We start from the raw sequence: 23,401 nt of genomic DNA, 5'->3' as shown, positions 1-23,401 counted from the left end.
AGATAGATAGATAGATAGATAGATAGATAGTACATGAGGTATAGACCAGGGGTCAGCAAACTATTGCCTGACAGACCACCACTTGTTTTTGTAGATAAAGTTTTATTGGGACACAACCATGCTCCTTTTATTTACATACTGCCTAGGGCTGTTTTCACACAACACGGCAGACTTGAGTAGTTGCAACAGAGACCATGACTCACAAAGCCGAAAATATTTAATATCTGGCCCTTTAGAGGGAAAGTTTGCCAATTTTTTTCTTAGTCTTGTTCTTTACAAAATGCAAATAAATACATATATTTTAGCTATTCTTTGAGGATATTTAAAGTAGAGAAAATTGATCAAAATTCCTGTTTTATTTTGGATTGAAAAGTAGAAATAGTCAAATGTATGGCATTTTATGCCTTTTGGGCTATGTGAAAGAGCTTATTGGAAAAAAGCAATCTTGTGCTTTTATTTTTAAGATATTTTTAAAGTGAGTGAATAAGTTGTATCTTGATTTAAACAAAATTGATACTTTCAAAATTCTTATTTATTTAAAATAAATTGGAGTAAGTTGCTAAAAGCAATACTCATTTTATGAAAGTAATACTCCAACAAGAAAATGTTCAGCATTGGCTCTTAAAGCCTCCAGGAATTTGATTGATGTCTGGATGGACTGATTTTATTATTATTTTTTTTGTACCTCAAACATTTAGATATAATGAAAATTTGATTTATTATTCAGAAATTTCAACTTACAACTTTTCAGAAGGATTTTTATTATGTTAAAGTGCAATAAAATTGTGCTATGCATAAACTTTTTCAAAAAAATTTAGAGACTTCCAAATGTAAGGATTGTTCTTTTGTTTTTTTAATTCAAAGCTACATGCTTTTATGGAACAACAACAACAAAAAACCCATAGTATGGCTATCCTCTTAAACTCTAGTTGAAAGCCAGATATACTTTTGTTTGAAGTTATATTGCTTTGTTACAAATAGATGGCATAAAAAAAATGCTCTCCACTTTCTTGTGATTCATCTTTATATTTTAAGGAGTATGGACTTGTTCTGTTTTCTCCCTTGTTTGTTTGTTTATTGAATGCTGTGCGAGTTCTAGTTCAGTGCCAGCTGTATTTCCAGAATTTATTAGGAGGAGAGGATGTGGAAGAGGATGCTTGAGGCAGGGTTATACAAGTGTAAATAAAAGAAGAAAATCTTAGGGCACTGTAGGTTCCTCTACTTGTCCCTTATCCTGCAGTGGTAAAGAGTGCACTTTGGGAGCTGTCTGGAGGGATAATTTCAGAGTGCAGCATCAAAATATCATGAGTTCTTGACTTTGGATAGACTGCATTGCAATTTAACCATGGGTTAAAGTCTATTTTTATTTCTTGCACATACATTAAAGTGAGGACCAGAAGAGGCAGCCTGGGACTTTGAAACAAAACCCATGAAAGAATGTTCTCCACAGTGTCATTTTCTGTGATGCTTCCTAAGCTGGATAGTGCTTTTATATATTCACTTTACTTCTTAGAGAACATTCTACTCTTATAAAATGGAAAATGGGCCAGTTTTGTGTCATACTCTTTCTAAATCTTTATTTTATAAGAAATAACAAATACATTTCAGTGAGGTTTCGGTTTCATTCAGGGCATGGGAGACTCAAAGTATCTGTACAGAGGCCTACACATAGTAAGTGGTCAGTATATGCTTACTGTTAACGCGTGTGAATGAAGAAAGGAGCCAAGGAGCCACTTAGAGTCCATTCTGGCACCCTGGGAATACTTACTTTCAGAAACCATCCCTATGGTGGTAAATACAACAGTAAGATTAGAATGAAAGGAAAGAGAAGAGGAAAAAACAACAAATCTTCCTGATGCTAATTTGCTGGGGAAGTTGTTTTAGTTGGGGGCGGGGGAGGGAGAGAAAGGCAATTAAAAAGTTGGGTTTTGTGTGTGTGTGCAAAGGAAGGCTTTCTAAGAAAGCACAGCAAAAAAAAAACAGAGTATGTACTACAGCCACATGCAACAACGTGGTTGAATATCAGAGACATAAAAGCCAGAAAATAAATACAGACTTAAAAGCCAGACATCAAAGAATTGATACCATTTATATAAAGTTTAAGAAAAGGCAAATCTAATACGTAAATAATGTTGGTTTGTAGCCTGGGTAGGAGGGTGATAATTGACTCGGGAGGGGCACGAGGGAACTTTCTGGGTGATAGAAATGTTCTCTATCTTAATCTGGGTGGTGGTTACGTGGGTGTGTAAATATACATGAAATTCATCAAGTTCTCTACTTTCTATACTTATGATTTGTGAACTTTATAGTTCAATAGAAAATTAAATAATAATAAAAATGACAATAGGTTGTGCAGGGGGCACCAATTTAGCATGAATGCTTAATAGAGTCCTTGGAAGAAAAGCATGGCAAACCTGTGGTCTAAAAACTGTGCTTAGCGAAGATTTCAAGGTGGGTCTGGAAGGATAAGTGAGATTTGGGTACATGGATAAAAAAGATTTAAAAAAAAACCCAACTGTGTTTAGCTTAATGTAGGAGACTTTTCTGAATAAGGACATTTGTAGTAATTTTTGTTGCAAAACATCTCAAATCCCAAAGGATGCTTGGTATGCAGTAAAATCACGTCTATTTAGCTGCAGCAAGGTGACTGCTGCTGAGCATAGTGTACTGCTTGAAAAAAGCAATGCCTTTCTTTTTTCTTTCCAGATTGGCAGATTGCTACTCTGGCTTTACTCTTGGGCGGTGCTGCCATCATTCTCATTGCATTCCTGGTGGGTTTGATTTCCATCTGCGTGGGATCTCGAAGGCGCTTCTACAGACCTGTTGCTGTCATGCTTTTTGCAGCAGGTAAATATATTCATTACTTTCAAACATTAAAGTTTCATGAACCTTTCTACCATCCTCCCTTCTCACGCAGAAACAGTAATGTGGTTGCTGTATTACCTACAGATCAAGAGGCATTTGTTATATTTTAAGGTAAATTGGCTACAGGTTTATCATAGTATCAGTTTTCAATGTGTTAAGCATTTCACAGAGCACAGTGGCAATTTCTAAACTTTGAACTAAAACACGAATAAATAATGGCTCTTGACAAGGGCTGTTGCCTTAGGAATTGCAGCAGATGTGTTTACCAACAGTCTTTCTTCACATCCAGTATTTTTTTCCTCCTTTTACTGCCCCCTTGGTGATCTTAAGGCAAAATTGTTTTTTTCTGACATAAAACTGAAAAAAAATTCCAATATGTGTACTCTTAAAGGTATAAATCTGTTTTGAAATAAACATGGTTATACTGAAAAATCATAATGTTTAATGTGACCCGTCAGACAACTCAATCGTTTGAGTTCAATGGCATATTCATTAATTTAGCAACCCATCTTTCTATGAAGCACAGCTTGGATTAAAATATCAACCCAGGTAAAATGGAACTTTTACTAAAAGTCAGGGAGCTATTTAGAAAAGGGGTTTATAAGACTAAAAGCCCAGTACATTATTTGATATGAGTTTAAGTTTCATTTATAAGGATCTCCTTAAATATTCTTATAAATGACTGAAACTGAAATATTCTTGTTGGTGCCTTCAATTTATCCTGTCAGTCATATCTGATTTGAAGACTGCAAAATAAGCCCCTGTGACTGTCAACAATGAAGACACTGAGAGAACCATCTAGCCTGTTAGATGGATTTTTAAAAGCTGTTTAAAGATGGGGATAGATGAAATTTCTCAGGATTTGAAGGGTCATTTGGTCTAAAATTATACAATCAGAAGTGTTCTGCTGCCCCCTGCTGTTTGTGTTCATCTTCTTATACCCATGAAGACTGGTCAGAATGCAAGGGTCATGAAAACAACGGTCCACAGGGCTGAAAGAATGTAGAAATAGATCTAATTAAAATCTCTTAAGTGATGTGCTCAAGATCACATAATAGTTACTGGTGGACCTGGGGCTAGGAGGCTACTGAATCCTAAACGGGTGGTTCATTCACTACTGGATCCCTCATTCATTCATTCACTCTTTATTGGGTACCTATTATGGACTGGACATTATATTGAGACATCTATAAAACTGGCTAAATAGCATGACAGATACTTTCTAATAGAGTAGAAAACACTATTACAAAAAATATTTTGAAGTCTTAGGCGGTGGCAACAATATCATTATATTGTTGATCTCGTGTAATAAAGGTCTCTTTTGTGAATCATTTAGTATAACATGAAGATTCTCCTAAAGATTCCATCATTCTGCAGTTTATTTCTCAGTTCATGGATTTGCCACGGCTCTTTTCCTATTTTCACAATGAAATAACTTAGATATTTTAATTATAGTATGTTTATCTTTGCAGCTAGGATTTATTAACATAGTGATTAGAGTCAATTATAATAGAATTTCTTGATAAATTGTTCTGAAATGATATACAGTTCTTTAAAACTGGAATTATGTTTTGAATAATTTTTAGAATACTCATATTTCTGATTTATGAAGATATAGAGACAGTCTAGACATTCTCTTATAAATACCTAGTATTATTGTGCTACCTAGTTACTATCCCATTTAGCCTTTAACTTACTTTATAATGGCATATGCAGAATCTATAAAGAAATCTGTTGTTTAAAGCACCTATTATAAACATTCTTACAGAAATAACTGGAAGTTCCAGTTTTTTCTTAAAAAGTTCTATAGTTTTTCCCAAGTATAGCAAAATTTGTGAAAATGTGAAAATAAGCACTTGTTATAACAGAAAACATATTGTAAATGAGTATAAGTTAAAGGTAATGGATTTGGTCAAAAAAGATTTTGATTTAACTCTCGCTGCCACAAATATTAGTAAATTATAAAATAACGAGACAAATCCCTAAAGCAACATTCATACAGTATTATTCTACCTGCTGAGACCGAAAATGAGCATTATACTGCTACATTTTAAAACTGTACATGTGCTGAGATTTAATTTTACTCATTCTCTTTTGAGACTGCTTATGGAAGCTTTTCTTGAAATAACCATTAGTTTAGCATTCACTTTGCATATAAGCAAGGTAAAACTTACTGGTTATTTGAAACATGTCATGAAAAAGTTTCTCTCTCCCATCTGCAAAAGCCATTAAGAGTTGCCTGTAGCTGACTTCTGGAAAAGATATTTATTAAACATAATAATCCATTTATGATTTGGGTGTAAGATTAACAAAGTTGGAAAATCTGCCTTCTTGAAACAATGCTAGCTAAAAATCATGGTTGTTTATCTTGCTTGCTTCTTAGGAAACATACTTATTCGAGTGGTTGGCTTGTCTCACCAGTTTAGTGATTCTTTGTAAATGTGTATTTGGGACTATTTTCCCTTTTTACTCATCCTGGTCTGCTTGAAAATGGTCTGTATTTCTCCACTTTTCTCACAATATTTTCTTCTCCAAATAATATTAAGCTTTATCTTGGTATTCACACACATAGGGAATGATACTTATCTCAACTAAGAAATATTCTTTTTTTTTTTTTGCTTCCGCTGAAACTTGCAGTACATAAAATCAAAACAGACATAGCACTACCACTTGGAAACATTTCTACGCAGAACTACATCATTAATTCAGTACCATATGCAGTGCCTGCTACTCTGGGGCACTCAGTAAATAGCTGAGTGAATGACGGAAAGAAGACTGAGGAATGTGGCTTATAATCTGATAGGGAAAAACAGGCATGAAAACAGCTAGCTAACTGTAATTTGTTTTTTCTTAAACCATTTCTCTGTTGGCAATTTATGAAGCAGCAAATTCCCTGTGACCACAAATCTAAGACCAAAACAGCTCAAAAAAGTAACAGTTGTAAAGATTATTTTTCATATATCCATATTTTCATTCATTTATTTAACAAATGTATGTTGGGTGCCTATAGTATGCAACTTCACTATCTTGGTGTTAGATAATATACTCTTAAAGGGTTTTTACTAAAAGCTGATGATTAAGTCTTATAAACACAGCCAGACAAATTTTAGAGGTTTTCTTGTCTTCTCTTTTTCTCTGAGGTCCTTGATTTAGGGTGGGTTTGCTACCTGCTTGAATAATTGCTAGAAGATCTAAGAGGTAGCCATCGCTGCAACCCATCTAAAACATTGTCCTATGTTCCACAACTCTTCTACCTTCGGTCCTACAAATTTAGACTTCAGAATAAGATGTTATCTATAATGATACTGTTGATGATAATAATAATTCACTGAGCACCTACCATGTGTCATACTGCTAGACCTGTAGCACACTGCTATCTCTGCTATAACAGTCTTAAGATTAGGTATTTATTTTCCTCATATTATCAGTGAAGAAGCAGCCTCAGAAAGGTTAAGTAATTGTCTGGTGTTGTCCAGCTAGTAAGTTGCAGAGCCAGGGTTTCAATTCAGGGCAGCTCTCTAATTTGAGAGCCCAAGTGAGGTTTCACGAGTTATCTGTACTTGGGTACATATAACACATAGAAAAATAAAAGCCGAATCAGCCTTGAATTTTTTTTTTTTTTTTTGCGGTACGCGGGCCTCTCACTGTTGTGGACTCTCCCGTTGCAGAGCATAGGCTCCGAGCACTCAGGCCCAGCGGCCATGGCTCACGGGCTCAGCCGCTCCGCGGCATGTGGGATCTTCCTGGACCGGGGCACAAACCCATGTCCCCTGCATCAGCAGGCGGACTCCCAAACACGGCGCCACCAGGGAAGCCCCAGCCTTGAATTTTTAATTCAGCTGCCAACTGTGTACTGCAATTGGAGTCCATCCTGTAACTCCAGTTACTCCATCTCTTGGGAGCAACACCTGAAGGATGGCAGCAACTCAAGGTGTCACAAACTGATCAGTACAGCATGACTGAAACATAGCACATCATGAAAACTGTGCACATGTCCAGTACAGTTGACTATAGCATGTTTTTTATTGTGTAACTGACAATGACAGATAATGCATGAGGAGATTCTGATACCTGACATCTAGTTGTCACTAAAGACTTGGTGAAATTAGAGGGGTTGCCTTTTTCTGGGTCCTTTTCTCTTATTGTATGGTTTTACAGATCTTTTTATGCCCCACTGGGACTTAGGATGATTGTTTCCTTTTTCTCCCCCATGGCCTTTAAGACAAGTTGCAGAAAAATCTGAGTCTTTCATAATTCAGATTTTAAATGACAGAATCCCCACTAATTGTATTATTGAGGATGTTCCTTTCTGTTATATCTGCAGAAAGCCTCCTCTAAATGATTATTTATGCAGAATGGGGAAATTTTGGGAGGGGGTCCTGCACCTGCTTTCCATCTCTGATTAGAGGCTTGTGTATTGCAGCCCTCCTCTCCATCCTGTCAGGCACAAGGAGATGGCTGGAGGTATTTCAAGTCTAGATTTTGACAGAAAAATCAGTGTCCAGCTTATATTTCAAACTAAAAAGGAGTTCTATTCACAGATCTTTATCCATATCAAACTACCCTTTGGTTAGGACAGTTTACAGTATCGCCATCAAGATATTCATTTCATATGTACTGCTTAATTTTAAGTAGTTATAGATTAAATTAAAAAGGAGAGAAATTGATAGCTTCATGTTAACCTTTCATGGGCAAATGTTTTTTATTCTACAAATATTGTTTCCTTTATGTAAATTTGATATTTAGGGGACTTGGCTGGATAGTCCTATCAATTCTGTCTTTAAATTATCTTCTAAGTCTGTAGCTTCTTTTTATACACCACCATTACTGAGTTAGTTGAGGATATAACTCTTCCTCAAGTGCAACATCTCAGTTCCCAAATTTGAACTTCCCCCTAATTTATTTTTCTGTGGTAATGTCTGAGTTAAACTGTCTATGTGACTTCTTCCTTTCCCTTTCCTGGAATCCAGTTACTCAGTTTTTCTTTTATAGTCTTTACTTTCCCTGACCTTTCCCACTGATGTTACCTTAGTCATCACTGTGCACAGGTAGGTATCCATGCACTGACTAACCTCCTAGGGGCCTGTCCTCCTCCAGTCTCCTCCCTTTTAGGCTGTCTTGCATACAAACACATGAGATGTAGTTCTGAAATACAAATCTGGTCTTGTCACTTGTTCCTTTGGTTTCCCCAGAGGCAGAATCTGAAGCAAGGAATCAAGTGCAAGTACTTAATCTGGGAGGTAAAAGAAGGGATATGGAAAGAAAGTGAGACAGGGAAGAGAAGGCAGCCAATAAAGAGTACATTATCAAACCAGTGGTCACTGTAAGCACCTGGAGCTTAATCTTCCTGGAAAAATTTTGGAAACCAGTGCAGAACACACCCCTCAGAGTTACCTCACTGGAAGGACTAGGGAATTGGAGTATTTATAAAGCAAATGCTGATAGTCATTGGTAAGGGCTGTTGGTGATGACGGGGAAACAGCAATGGTAATTTCCCAGAACACTGTACCTGCCTCGGAGTCAGGCAAAGTAGCTTTTGCGGCCAGAGGAAAAGTCAGGCAAAGAAGTGCAGGTGCTGACAATCGAAAGTCAGGCTGACATATACTGGAATTATGAGGATGAGAGTATATGGATAGGGTACCAACAGCATCTACAATTCAAATAACCTCTGAAATGTCTCCCTATAGAAACCAGTCTGTATTTTTATGACATGCTAATAAGTCTTTTATAGTCTAAACCAAACATCTCCATGTGACTGTGCCCTTCATTCTACCCATGTGAATTTTCTATGGGCACAGCCTCTTATATCTCTAAGCTTTATGGAAACTGCTTCTTCTTCCTAGAGGTGTTTTCATGTTTCTCTTCTGACCGAGTACTGTCCATCCTTCAAGAACCAGTTCAAATAGTGCTTCGTCTCTGAAGCCCTCCCTTCTTTCTGCAGGCAGAAGTGGTACTTGGAATATCATTAGAGCTCAATAAACATGATGAATGGATTATAAGTGAACATGCCTCTACTACTACTGTTGAACACATTTGTTTGTATCTGTGTGTCTGTCTCCACGATAGAGTATGAAATATCAAAGGACAAGGGCCGTGTCCTATCTGTCTTACCTCTTTCACCTAGAATGCAGTGGGCATCCAATAAATGTTTGTTGAAATATTGAAATATCCCCATGTTAGAAAATATTGACTATTTGAATATTGAATATTTTGAATATTTCAATATTGAAAACATTGAAAAATATCCCCTTAAAGAAAACTAGAAATAACACAAGAACCTCTAAGTTCTTGTCATGTTTCTGTCTGCACAATTTCATGGCTGGTAGTTTTGTTGCCTCTTTTCCAAAAAGTAGGGAGGGGGAATAAAATGAACCTCAAATTCCCTTCAAATTCTAAAACGCTATACAACTTTACTTATGCCTCTGAGATAGAGCATAGAAAATACCACAGCCAATGCCTGTTATGTTTCATCGATTGGTGGTAAAGTAGAAACATAGTATGGTGTTATTTTCTTGAGTTCTGGACTCTAGGTGTGTTTGTTAGTTTCCTTTGCAGCATCTATGAAAGGCAAGGAGACATTTTAATCTGCATCTATATATTATATTAAATGAAGAAAATTATTTACAAATGCAAGATTATATTTTTTTCTCAATTTTGCTATTACATGCATTTTTCTCAGTGATTCCAAAGAGAGTAAAATAATTCAGAAGCATAAAGCGTTTTAGGGTTATTTTCATCTGGCAAACAACACAATAAATTTCCATCTCTAAGAAAGCTGCTCAAGAGAGAGAAGGAAGCCAGTGGAGCCTAATGGAGTTGTGTTTCTACTTTTCCCACTAGAGGGAAACTATATCATTATATTATACCATGAAGACCAAATATTTGCTAAATAAAACACATTGAAATGAATATTAAAAGCAGGCTAGGTGAACACCTCACTCCAGGAACTGGCTGATTCACAAAAGAAGCAGTATAATCCTTTTAGAATATAATTCAGATCAGTTTTTACTTCTCTGTTCACATTCCTCTTGCAGTTGCTCATCACATTTAGAATGAAATCCAGAACCCTGATCATGGTTCACAAGGCCATTCCTGAATGAGCCTCTGGCTGTCTTTTCTATCTCATCTCATGCTGTTCCCTTCCTTGCTCTCTGTACCGCTGTACTGCATCCACAGCATCCTTACTGATGTTCCACTGTACCCAGTGTGCTCCTGCATCAGTTTTGCACTGCCTGTACCCTCTACCCAAGATCGCTCACTTCCCACTACATTGACCTGCACCCCTCACTTCATTCAGGTCTGTGCTTTAATGACTCCTCCCCAGAGAGGCCTTCTTCAGCTCTCATCTAAAAGAGCAGCCTGCATCCCTCTGTCTTGTTTTCTTGTATTTTCACGTCTCTTAGCAATACCTGCCGTATTCTATATTTATTTACTGATAATGGTGTGCCTAGCCATGAGGGTAGCAACTTGTGTTACCAGTGCCTTAAACTGTGTCACTTTAGAAACATTCAAGTATTTGTTGAATGAGTAAATGAATTTTACTGTTTCTAATTCACATTCATATTTCAATCATATCCTGGCAGGATCAGTCATGATTTGACTAGTGACCAGAGTATAGAAACCAAAGGAGAAAAATGCTTTTCTTTTTAATTTACTTAGTAACTTTGGAATTTTTTTTTCTGTAGTTCATGGTTGATAGTAATTGACTTCTTGTTAGTTTTAAGACATTTAAAACATGAAAGCACCCTTTCCATCACAAAGGCACAGAGCCAGCCAGTTTTTAAATTAATACACATTTAGCACTTACTGGCTGGAAATAGAAGTGTGGATTATATAATATGCTGTTAATTGTTCTAACAACGACTTAAAACTTTTTCTGAGATTTTTAAACTATAAACAAGGTGTGATTTCTGTTTTGAATGTTGAGAGATTCTCCTGTTATATGGACCTACTTATCCATCCACTGTCAGTAGTAATGTGGAAGTATGGTAGGCTAGTGCTGGCCCAGAGCAGTGTTGAGCTACATGGCAAAAATGTTTGGAATTCTTATATCTGCTTCCAGAAAGGTCATTTCACCCCTAGTCTGAGCGTTATCGAAAGTAATAATTTTGAGGAATCATGCCCCCTCATGAGTTTTCTGTAGTTCATCAGTCTTATGCCAGAGATAGATGACTGTTAATGTAGACTTTCTAGGAACATTAGTCATATTGGTATTAATGATATTTTACAGGTACTGAGAATAGATGAGAGTAGATTTTAAAGCACGAAATTCCAGTTTAATTAAACACACTATCCATCCTCTTGCTGTTTTCAAAAAATGTAATAAGCTGTATCATTTTTACTGTGTCAAAGTTTATTCTTGTCTCCTACACCTTAATCATTCACATTTTTGTTGTTGCATTTTTGGAATTTATGGTATTTTTAAGATGAGTTAAATAATAATTATTTTAACCCAAAATTTACATTATATATCAGGGGTTGGTAAACTTTTTTTTTTATAAAAGGCCAGATAGTAAATACTTCTGGCTTTGTGGGCCACATGGTTTTGTTGCAGCTACTCAACTGTGCCATGGTAGTGTGAACAGTACATAAATGAATGAGCCTGGCTGTGTTCCAGTATAACTTTTTTTCAAAAACAAAAAGCAGGCCAGATTTGGTAGTTTGCCAATCCCTGTCACATATTACTATATCTCAGATTTTTCAGGGTGAAGATTGTCTCTTGAGGGTGGAAGCCATCATATAGTAGAGAATAAGGCAGATGCATCCCATAAATTCTCATTAAATTGATTTAAATAAAATAGAAGGGAATTCCCTGGTGGTCCAGTGGTTAGGACTCTGTGCTTCCACTGCAGGGGGCATGGGTTCAATCCCTGGTCGGGGATCCCACAAACCGTGCGGCGTGGCCAAAAAAAAAAAAAAAAAAAAAAGAAATTATATAATAGTTGATCCAATAGAAAGTTATGATTTTGAATGGAAGACATCACCTCATATATAATCCAGTGTCTCCCATATAAAAATATCCACTGGATAAATACCGACTGCATTTTAGATATTTTTTTAAAAAGCACCTCCCCCTTCCCGATTAACTGGTTTCTTTTATTTTATTAAGTATAACTCATCACATTTCCCCTTTAGCCCTGCCTAAGAACTAAGATTTAACTAAGAAGTAAGAGCTAAGTTTTGTGCCCTATTGTGGTAGACATCATTAACTTAGGTTTTCTAGTACGATTACCTCCCATGCCTTCATAGACTTAATTCTTTTTTGAAAGTAGGTGAGGAATAAATATATAATATATTTATATCTGTTATATCTAATAAGGGTGTAAGTTGGTGTGGCTTCTTGACAAAGATGACTTTTGAACCCATTTTAAAAGATGAGAGGTATGGACTGGATGAAAAGAAAAGAATAAAAATAGTTTTTGATCAGAGTAAGGACATCAAGGTAGGACTTGGAATATTGGGCTGAGTTAGATGATATTGAGAAGTGACAGCAACAAAAGCACATCTTGAATCACAGGTACACCAGTTTCATCAGTACAGATGAATTCAAAGTCCCCAAATTCTCAAGAGTATAAATAAATAACAAGGGTTTTTAGCTGCTATTTGGGGTCACTATTCTTGGGAAGCTATTTACAGGTGTTGTATAGTGAAACAGTTTAGCTAAACTAGTACTACTTGCCATAATAGTGATAATTATATATGTGTTTGTAAAGTGAGAACCATTATTTTGTATGCTCATATAAATTATATTACACTAATTATTTCATCAAATACTATTATAGTGATTTGCTAATTATTAATAGAGTAATTCTTACTGTACTGTGAAATAGTGTTAAACAGAAAAAGTTGTCAATATTTTAAAGTGTACCATCTAGAATAAGCAATGCTTCAAATTTTTTGGCTTTTTTGTTTATTTGATTAAAGTGTAATTCTCATACATATGTATATTTGTATATCATTTTATTTCCTGTAAATAACATTTTCCTAATTTTGATTTGCTTTTTTTTTAGTTGTTTTACAGGTTTGCAGCCTGGTCCTTTACCCAATCAAGTTCATTGAAACTGTGAGCTTGAAAATTTACCATGAGTTCAATTGGGGTTATGGCTTGGCCTGGGGTGCAACTATATTTTCGTTTGGGGGTGCCATCCTTTATTGCCTGAACCCTAAGAACTACGAAGACTACTACTAGAACCAATAGTCTAAAATTTTTAAAAAAATCAACCATCCAACAAAAGGATTACATCTGCATCTTTTCTAAGTCACTATTTTCTAAAACACTTGTGGAGCATCAAGCAGTTTGCTCAGTTGGTTTAATATCTTTTGCCTTTTGGCTGTCAACATCATAACCAGCTTTTACATCCATTTTAGGGACCTGCACAAATTAAGAGAGCTGATTAGACATAGGCAAATGCTGCAAACTTCCAATATGTTCATGTCACTTTTCTTGAGAAGTGAAGGGTCTATATGACAGCAACCATTGTGAGAAACTAGTTGGAATGAGAAATGCCTGAATCTTCTATTGCCTGCAGGGGAGCAGCTGGCATAAGCAACGTTTAGAAGCTCCATTGTGCTGACAAGGATTCCTCTGTTAGAGTCCTTATCGCCTGCTTATCCCACCCAGTGACTACATTGGCCGTTGGTTATTTGCTTGAGTGAACTCTTGAAAAGTGAACTTCCCTTCAGCATCTAATGGGGGTTCTGAATGTAACTGGTTAATGATACATATTCCACCTTCAAGAATACTTGTTTTAAAGGGAGGTTATGCTTTGGCAATCAGCATCTCCCTGGGAAGGAAGTCAAGACTTGGAGACATGTGCTTTTCATTATGTGGTTAGAAATTTTGCCTCAGCCATATCTAGAATGAGGAAAAATTGAGTCTCTACTTTCCTTGGGGCAACTAGAAAGAAATATGCATGAGTTGCTTTTGTCCTAAGTACCCTTTAAATCACTTACCAAACATTACAGCAAACAGTTGTGCATATGTAACAAGCTTAAATATTTTTATAGAAGGTGAACCATTAGTATAAATGGTAATAAGTTATTCCCTAGCCCTACACATGCATTTGCCTTTTGCACATAAAATAAATGTTTGCTCTAGTGAAGTGATTTGAACACTAACCTTGTACACATTTTTAAGAGGCTTAGATTGGTATTCACACTTATTTACCATACAAAAGTGCATATACCCTAAAGCTTTTGCTCTATGTTCTCTACTGTTTCACTGGAAAGTGTTAATAGAATTGTATAAGAAGAAAAACTGAAATGGTGTTAATCTGAAAATTAATGATTCTTCTGTAAGCCCTGTAGTTCAAAAGAGTAGCAATTAGGATGATCATTTTGTTTAAAATTCATTAAAATAGAAGGCTGCTTTTTTTCCAAGTATTTTAAATGTCTTCATTAAAAAATAAAGGAATAGTGATAGATTTATATAAATGTCTAAATGTCAATAGAGGAGTAGAATTCATCTGGTTATCACCTGGTCCTCTGAAGTTAACTAATGGGCTAACTGATTTGTGCACACAATTATGATGGATTTATAGTAAGGGAATCATTTATTGACTGGTCAAATGGAAGGAACTATCAATAATAGGGAATAAGCTTGCAACGAGTCTTACACTGCAAACTTGTGTTAATCCTGTTTAATATACAAATTTGGTTAGTTTAATTGTAAACATATTTTTATATCAAATATACAGTTCTAATATAAATAATTATTTTTGTTAACAAAGACACTATTTGGCCCTCTTGCTGAAAGAAGCATTGGAGAAATCATTTAAAATGTACCTGTGTTCTGTTATATTGCAAAATCTGTTAAGAGCAGGACCACATCAATAGTATTTAATAATTTGCTTTACCTCCCAAAGCAGAGTTCTGCTTTCAGCTTGTCTTAAGAACTGTTGCCAAAACAACAGGAAAAAAACAAAGCTGTTTTATTATTCAAAGGCTTAAAAAAAACCCTCTTATCTTGTGACTTTTCTATGGAATCACAAAGTAAATTTGAAGAACCAGGCTTATTCTTATTTTAGCAATGACAGACAAAAATGATTAAATGCATCCTAGAGAGAAACCTTTATAAAAGTATATAATTCTGTATAGAATCATAAGAAACTATGAGTGGAAATTTTCCAGAAAGATATTACTATTATAGAATCTTTTGAAGCAATTTTCTTGAGAAATAGTAAAATCTGGGCCAGACTATCTTGCTGTTAATTGCGTATTATCAGAGCAGCATGAGAAATAACGGTATTTGTTGGAAAGGGATTTCAGCTACTAAACACTCTTTACTGGGAGAGAATCTCTTTATTCCTGAATAATGGACAAACAGTACTTTGGTGCTGACATCAATGAGGCACTTTTCTTAGTCCTAGTAGAGGATGCAGTGTGCTGTTAGAACAATATCATATCTTGAGTCTTACAAAGTTTTCATTCTCTGTCAATATGAAAAGCTGGAAAGTGACAGAATATAGTATAAGCTAAGGCACACATATTTGCTGTTTACTGAGAAGTAGATTTCTTATATAACTTTTTTCCCCTTCCCAGTGAAGAGCCCTATGCTATATTTCTACCATCACTAATATTTGAAAGTGTTTCATTACTAACAAGTTCAATATAACATGAAAGTTGTCATTGCTCATCCAAAATACTGTTTTGTCTATCAGAATCAACACAAGTGAATTTTTCACCCACAATAACATTATGTCTTTGCAGCTTTAGGTTTGTTTAATGTTTTCTTACAAGCCAAACTATTAACTACAATCCCATTGTTTATCTTAGAGAGAGAGAGAGAGATATACATACATACATATAGCATAAAGTACTCAGCAGGGCTAGTTATTTGGATTTCTTGCACAACAATTTAGCTTTTTGTAAGTTCAACATGTAAATTTTAAAGACATAAATATAGAGAGACCTATGTGTTTGAAATATAAATGATATATATGGATTAGCATGTACCTGTATATTATTAAACATGCAATGAACTGACTGGTAAGTGACGTCTAATTGTATGGCTAGCAATGTAATTTATTCAGACTGTATTTTTGTACAGAGCAGCGCACACTAACCTATGCCTCTGTGTCCTCTTTATTGCCTAAAACTGTGCCTAGAAATTTCATCTGTCTTAAAAAATAAAATATACTCCATGCTGTTTATGCTATTAGTTTCTCTACTGCTGTTATATATTTATTATTTTAAAATATATGACATGTTTAATACTTAAATATGAATTCATGCTATTCTGGTTATTGTTTTTTTAACAGTCCTCTGGGGGGAACCTGTTTATCACTCCAGTGGTTTTGAGTTTGCAGTTTCACGATCAGTTCTTAATTTCATGATTTTTGTAGCTGACATGAAGTTATCTATGTGGAAAAAATAAAAATAAAAGTGGCTTCACTGATGTGGTTTGACTTTGTGTCTTCTCTACTGTGTGGACTCTTTAACAGGTTTCTAAATTACATGTCTTCAGTTCATTTTCTCTTTTATAAAGTATATGTTATTTAGAAAACATAGCTTGATATGATATGTTCATTTTGTGTAAAAAATTTTTTAACTATATTTTGTTTCAAATTATCTCCCAAATCCTTTCCATCTTCTGCAGCTGAGTTATATGAACAATAAAAGAAAGAATATTAAGTGTCTTTTTTAACTTTCCATCTTAAAAGGCACAGAGAGGAGATATAGTGTAGGCTCTCCTTTTTCCTATTGTCTAATCACACAAGTAGAAAGAGGAGTAGTGAAGGGTTTGATACTCTAATTTGGTTTTTGTTTAGTTTTCAGTAGTTGCAAGGTATGTTAAAGCAGGCTTTCCTGCATTATTTCTATTTTTTAATTAGACACTAAATTTTCAATGTGCATATGTGTAGAAATTCATAAAGTCCAAATTTCCCATCACCCTTTGTGTATTAGATAAATGTTAAGTATACTTGGAAAGAAATATATATTAGAGCAAAAAATTCACTTGTATGATTGTCAGAAAATTTTCTGAAAGGTAGAAATAGAGCCATATATAATTGAGCAAATTTTCTTGTGTTGATAAAATCAGTTTGAATATAAAATATATATTTTTTGTCATGTCTTTCATTTCTCATGAACGCTCAAATCTTGACAGGTTCACAGTATATTTTTCTGCTGAAAAAAATATTGTAAATCATTCATAAATCTATGAGGTATTTAATATCAGATGTTCAAAAGTATGCACATTTAAGTTATGAATTCTAACATTTTCACAAATTTTCTATCGTAGAAATTTTCCTTTTCGATGACCTTATTCTAATTCGATGGAGCAGCATCATTCATTTGATGTATTATATTTTCAGTATAAGATACTTTCATTTTCATACAGAATTCTCACAGGCAAAACACCTTTACAGTCATGTCCTGCCTGGTAATTATCCATGACCCAGTTTCTCTGAATTTGGAAGACATGGAGAGGTAACTTCACTAGGATTAGACAAGGGAAAATCCATTGCCTTCAGATATTTCATTGTGAACAGGAAACAGGAAAACAATTTTAATTTGCTTTGCCATAGTGGCCATATAGTCAGTTTGTGGTTTGTTTTATTAAGTCAGGCCCATGCTTTGTCAACACAATGTTCCATTTTGGTGGTCTTTAAGTCATTTTGGTTAGAAAATTAACTGATAGCGAAATTATTTTGTATTCTGTAGAATAATCCACTGAATACCTGGATTTTTAATTTATTGGTCAAATTTTCATGTTACGACCTTCTGTTAATAGCTTTTCAGAAGTGCAACCTTAAATGAGATAAGATTAAAGGAGCAAATAAAAATGAGAATTAAGCGCTTAGTATTTTCACAGGAAGCACTAATTTATTTGAATAATTTAACTTGAATAACTTCTGTGTCAAGTATTGGGAACACAATGTCATAGATACTTAATGTCAAAGTTAAAATCAGACTAAGTAACAAAACTCTATGAAATAAAATGCCAACAATTTTTCTGATACAAGGCAGGTTTGCAGACTGGGAAGTCCTCACATTTTTAATAACTACTAGATGTTGCCACGAGCAGACGGTCCATATATCCATACTTGGAAAATCTGTTTTCAAAGACTCACCAGCTAGGTGACTCACACATTTATATTCCAGCCGTAAGTCTAATGGTTCCAAAGTATAACTAAGAGAACAGGAGCTGAACTGTTCAAGTGGGAAGGATAATATGTGGTGTTTGTAAGCCAAGATTAACAGCATACAAAGAATGGTGTTCTTTGTAAAACTAAAGCTGTGTTGAGTGGTTCACCAGAGAAACTCAGTTTTGGCAAGCAATTATTTCCAAGTTGAATGACTTCATAGAAATAATGATTATAAAAGAAGCTTGGAACAAATACTGGAAAATCATGTCATCAAACCAGCAAAAACCTTGAATACTTCAATTTCTGCGTGTGATGTGGATTAATGAAGAAAATAGTATCTAAACTATATATATAATTTATATACTAATTTTGGCATGGGTGAGGATGTTCTCTGTGACCGGAAGGCATTTCTTATACACAGAAGAGAGACAGGCATAGACTTTAACTTCAAACACTGCATATACATGATGGTACTGAAGACGGCCCCTTGGTTGCTTTGACTTTATCATCAGAAAGGTAAAATAAGAAATTAATATCATACAACCTATTTAGTTTTTTGATAAAAATGTAGTTCACAAGGAAGAGTTCAAAGAAATTGTTTTAAAACTGAACAGAAGACATTTCTCTTAAGATTATTAAGGAAGGATAAGCTGGGACAAAGTGAGAGAGTGGCATCGACATATATACACTACCAAATGTAAAATAGATAGCTAGTGGGAAGCAGCCGAATAACACAGGGAGATCAGCTCTGCTCTGTGACCACCTAGAGGGGTGGGATAGGGAGGGTGGGAGGGAGGGAGACGCAAGAGGGAGGGGATATGGGGATACATGTATACATATAGCTGATTCACTTTGTTATAAAGCAGAAACTAACACAACATTGTAAAGCAATTATAGTCCAACAAAGATGTTAAAAAAAAATCCAACAACAACAAAAGATGATTATGAATGGGGAATTAAATTATTAAGGGTTAAATGGAGGAGAAACACTGCTTCGCTGGCCTCTGATACTGTGTGTTAACTGAAAATACAGATAATGCTATCATGCTTGGCAGCCTCTCTCTGGGAAACTTGTGGATCAAAACATTTTTGGAGAGTAAGTTCCCCTTTGTGGCCATTTCTGTGGTAATGTGGCAATTCCTGACATCAAGAACAAGTTTTACCATTTTTAACTTGTAGGTGATTCTTCTTAAACATTATCTAGCCATTATGGTTGTGTCATTTATTTGAGCCATGGTGTGTCTGAAAGAAGCAAAATGAGATATTGTAATAAAACATTTAACACTAATGATCATGTAAAGTATATTTTTTAAAAAATTTACTGAAGTATAGTTGATTTATAATGTGTTAATTTCTACTGTACAGCAAAGTGATTCAGTTATACATATATACATTCTTTTTCATATTCTTTTCCATTATGGTTTATCATAGGATATTGTATATAGTTCCCTGTGCTATACAGTAGGAATGAAAAGTATGTTTCTCATTCAACTCCAAGCTATGGGTGCTGTTCACTGTTGGAACAAATTTGGCATAAATTTGATATAATACAGAAATCTATATGGAGGCATAATGTTTCATATAAAATTTCCAGTTATATTTTCTGAAGACCTTGATATTTTTAAATGCTTCTTAATGAAGAATTCTGGAAAATCCATTCTTGGAATATTTCTTTGCAAACCTCAATATTTAGCACATCCTTCCAGACAACTTTAAAGACATGGAATGCTGTGAGTTTCTTTCCCGCATTCTTTTCAGGCATGGATAAAATTATTTTTCCCCATTTGTATCAGAAAGTCAATAAATATTAGTACATATTTGGGCAGGTATTTGAACTTTAGGAAGTTCAAGTATGAGCCTAAACACATCAACATCCTCCTGCTGCTGCTAACTGCATGACATGTTTGAATCACAAATGCTCTAAAAGTTGAGGCAACAATTAAGACTTCTTATGCCCATTCAAATCAAAAGCACTGTTTGACTTCAGTTAGGCTTGTTGGACTACTATGCTCTCTGGATGGGGAAAACACATGTGACATGCTCTTCCTAAAGTTAGGCTCGTATTGATTTACGAGTATAAATATGTACAAATTTTGTGCATTTTTATATTTAGAATGGTTTGCATATATGTTTTTTATTTTGGAACCAGAGCATTTTTAGAATTATTTACAATCTATGTAATACAAAGTTAAAGTGAGCATAAAGATTGGAGAAAAATATATACAGGACAAGGAGATCTAACAGTTGGATCTTCCAAGTTTTATCATTTAGTCATAACTATGTGGTATAAGACTGTGCAGTTATGAGAGTAGAAACCTGACAGGTTGATGTAATTGATTAGCTCTGGAGTCTAGGCTTCACCCATAATGATTTTTCTGAGAACAGTAGAGGACTTGGCAGGCAGCCATATTTGCACCACATGACCCTGCACCCCAGGTCAGAGGTGATTACATACAGCAGAGATGGTTCCTGCCTTAAGCTAGTCCCCTCTGTTTCCCTTGCCTATTGATTTGGAATTGGTCTCTGCATGTAGCTAGTAATAAAATGCATAAACTATGGAGTTTGGGGGTACGTGCAGGCAGGCAAAGAAAAACTGCAGAGAATAAAGGAATGAAATAGATATGCAGAGAGAAGCAGTCAAGAGGGACCCTGTAAGACGCAGAGAGAATAACAGTGGGTGGTCCCAGTTCTTAGTAAGGTCAAGCTGCCTTGTGTTCCCTGAAATACTCCTGTGTCCTTCCAATAATTTCCTGTTTTGATTAAACTAGTTTTAGTTGGAGCCAATAGAACCTTTTGTTAGACAAAGCACCCTTTGTTAGAGGATTCAATATTCAGGTTGTGCTAAATCTCCAAAAAAGAATTGGGAAGTACATGAAGATTTCTTGACATACTTCCTATCCCACCCCAGCGTGCCTAACACTCCTATTTCCCCATCAGAATTGCTCCCAGTTCTCTCATTCATAGTAAAATATAACGAAGTGAAAATATTTTAGTGTAAACACTCCCTTCTGTGTGTATATTTTCCCCAGGATCAAAGTCATATGCTAAGGGGGAAAGATCAATAATTATTAGATGGCATGAAAACTGTCCTGGAATCTCTGAAGCCACTCATGGTAATTTCTCTCCCATCTTACATCACAAATGCACTGGCAATCTACCTTAGCCCATAAGAGCTGTCGTGCTGCACAACTCCAGACAGCACCATTCACATGCATTCTCCAAGAATGCTGGTCCTGCTGATTTTGCCTGTTTCTTTGCATTTACGGCTTCTCTTGAGCATTTCAGAGTAATATCTCACACACACAATACTATAAACCAAGGTTTCTATTGCCTCCGCTCTGGTGCTTTTTTGGCTCAGGTGAATCAGGACCAATTAGAATCAAGCATGCTGGAGTGTACACATTAATTGTATTTGGTAGAAGAGTCTACTCATCCAACTCTTCTGGACACCTGATCTGTATGGCTGCTTAAGCAAGTCAACCTAACAGTTCCAGTTATTTTTGGATCATCCTTTGGCTAAAATGGTGGCTCCACACATGAAAAAGCAGTTATACACAAGCACAGACAACTGAGCCCAAGGTCAAGGACTTAATCTCCACATTTGTGTTCCAACTCAACCTAGGATTAAACAAGAGGTGGGAAGAAACCCTCCCTCCTGCTTCTTGCTATTGTATCCTCCTAAAGGCAAATGTGTGTGTGTGTGTGTGTGTGTGTGTGTGTGTGTGTGTGTTTTAAGAAAAGATCATTACTTGTTCATGAAAACTCACTGATGTAATATGTATTTCAATATCAGATGCACTGTGACAGATAAATACCTTCAAAAAGAGGATTATTCTTTCTTGTGATGAGACCAAAATATTTAGGTGTTTAAATAATATGCTAGCATGATTTTTTTTTAGTTCTTAGAGCAAAGTGTTATAGGCAGTCAAATTATCTGTCATCTCCACAGTTTTCATCCAGGGGCTAAGTCATCCACTTTCAGAGTTTTTTTTTTTTTTCCCTATTTAATTTCAAAACAAAGTTTTATTGATTGATGTGGATTTTAGCTTTCACATTTTTCTGTGATTTTGTATGACAGCAGGTGGCCTCGAGCCCTTAAGACAAACTGATTCATCACCAGAAGCATCCACTGGTATAACACAGGATCCTTGCTTTTTGTGAACAATACCTTCAAATTGTCCAGAGAAGCCACATGCACACAGAACATAAAACAAAAGGGTGGTTCTGACAACTGGTACTACTGAAAGAAAGGTCACTTAAGACTTAATTGATAGAACACTCCAGAGATACGGTGTGACTTCTAGACCATTTGAGTTGTTTTAGTATTTGATATCACTAAATATTCTGCATCATTATTTTCTCACTTGTTTAATTTTCTCAGGCCTTTAAAGACCCTCAAACACATTTAACAAAAAGTCCAGTCCTTTAGCACATTCTTTTTTCCTGTGGCCTGAGCAGCAAAAGCCATTTGTTTTTGAAATACCAGGCAACTGTCACATATCCTGGGTCAAGGTAAAGTGCATGCCTTGTTATTTCCATTCTTATTTGGATCTAACAATGCAAGGCAAAATAATTTTGCATTCCTGACTCCTTCATCAGGAAAATGACATAAGAATCTGCAGAACAAACATAGCATGAGGCATTTAGGAGTGCTGTATTTTACACACTATATTTAAATGCTGCAGGAATAAGAATAGAGTCTTAAAAATACATCCGGTCAGGACTTGCTTCCTCCTTTCTCCATTCTTTAAATGCAAACGCATGCATATTGACAGCTCTCAGAAAAATAGCCCTAATGAGAATTTCTCCCTTTCCCAAGGGGTGCCCTCTGCCACGATCTATTTATGGAATAATAGCGGGCTCCCTACTTCATTCTCACACTGTACGTTTAAAAGAGCAATTTCCATTTTTGAAGTATTGCTAAAAGGAAAGAAGTCATCTTTTATCACAGTCAGGAAAGGTCGGCAAGTCAGTAATCCTCCATTCACTTACTGACAGAAATATCCTCTTTCCTTCCACAGCAGACCAGAAAAGTGATTTATTTGAGATTGGCATTAATACATAAAATGGCCAGTGCACCTAGCTATGCCTGGGCAATCCCTTACATGGTCCAGAGGCAAAGTTCTTTTATTACCTGCTAAGGCTGTGAATTGAATCTGTTGGAGCAAGTATTGTAGATAGGAGTCCCAATCCCCTCCCAAGCACTCTTCCATAATATCTAATCCTGACAAAGCTGAAATATTTTCATAATGAAGACCAACAAAGAAGCTTTCTTTGATTCTGTGCCCAGATGTTTACTTTTACTTTGCATTCAGGTCCACACAGACACACACACATACACACACAGACACATGGACACAGACACACACACACACCCTATTTATGGAAGTTTTGTTTGTTTCTTGCTAACCTCATGTTGTTTTTCAGCCCTCCAAACTAAGTTTTAT

The 23,401-nt window shown here is 35.5% G+C and overlaps 1 protein-coding gene across 1 annotated transcript in view; it reads left to right on the top strand.

Moving 5' to 3' along the window:
• Positions 1–16,268, top strand: part of TMEM47 (transmembrane protein 47) — a 29,227-nt gene extending 12,959 nt beyond the window's left edge. Inside the window, exons 2-3 of the mRNA XM_029241448.1 lie at positions 2,707–2,847; positions 12,876–16,268. Coding sequence (XP_029097281.1) covers positions 2,707–2,847; positions 12,876–13,054 — 320 coding nt within the window. The 3' untranslated portion in view covers positions 13,055–16,268. The remainder of the gene's footprint in view (positions 1–2,706; positions 2,848–12,875) is intronic.
• Positions 16,269–23,401: the final 7,133 nt, after the last annotated feature.

The sequence above is a fragment of the Monodon monoceros genome, unplaced genomic scaffold, assembly GCF_005190385.1.
Source record: "Monodon monoceros isolate NGI ecotype Baffin Bay Population unplaced genomic scaffold, NGI_Narwhal_1 Super_Scaffold_22, whole genome shotgun sequence".
Taxonomy (NCBI): Eukaryota; Metazoa; Chordata; class Mammalia; order Artiodactyla; family Monodontidae; genus Monodon; species Monodon monoceros.
This window is presented reverse-complemented; position numbering and strand designations above follow the sequence as displayed.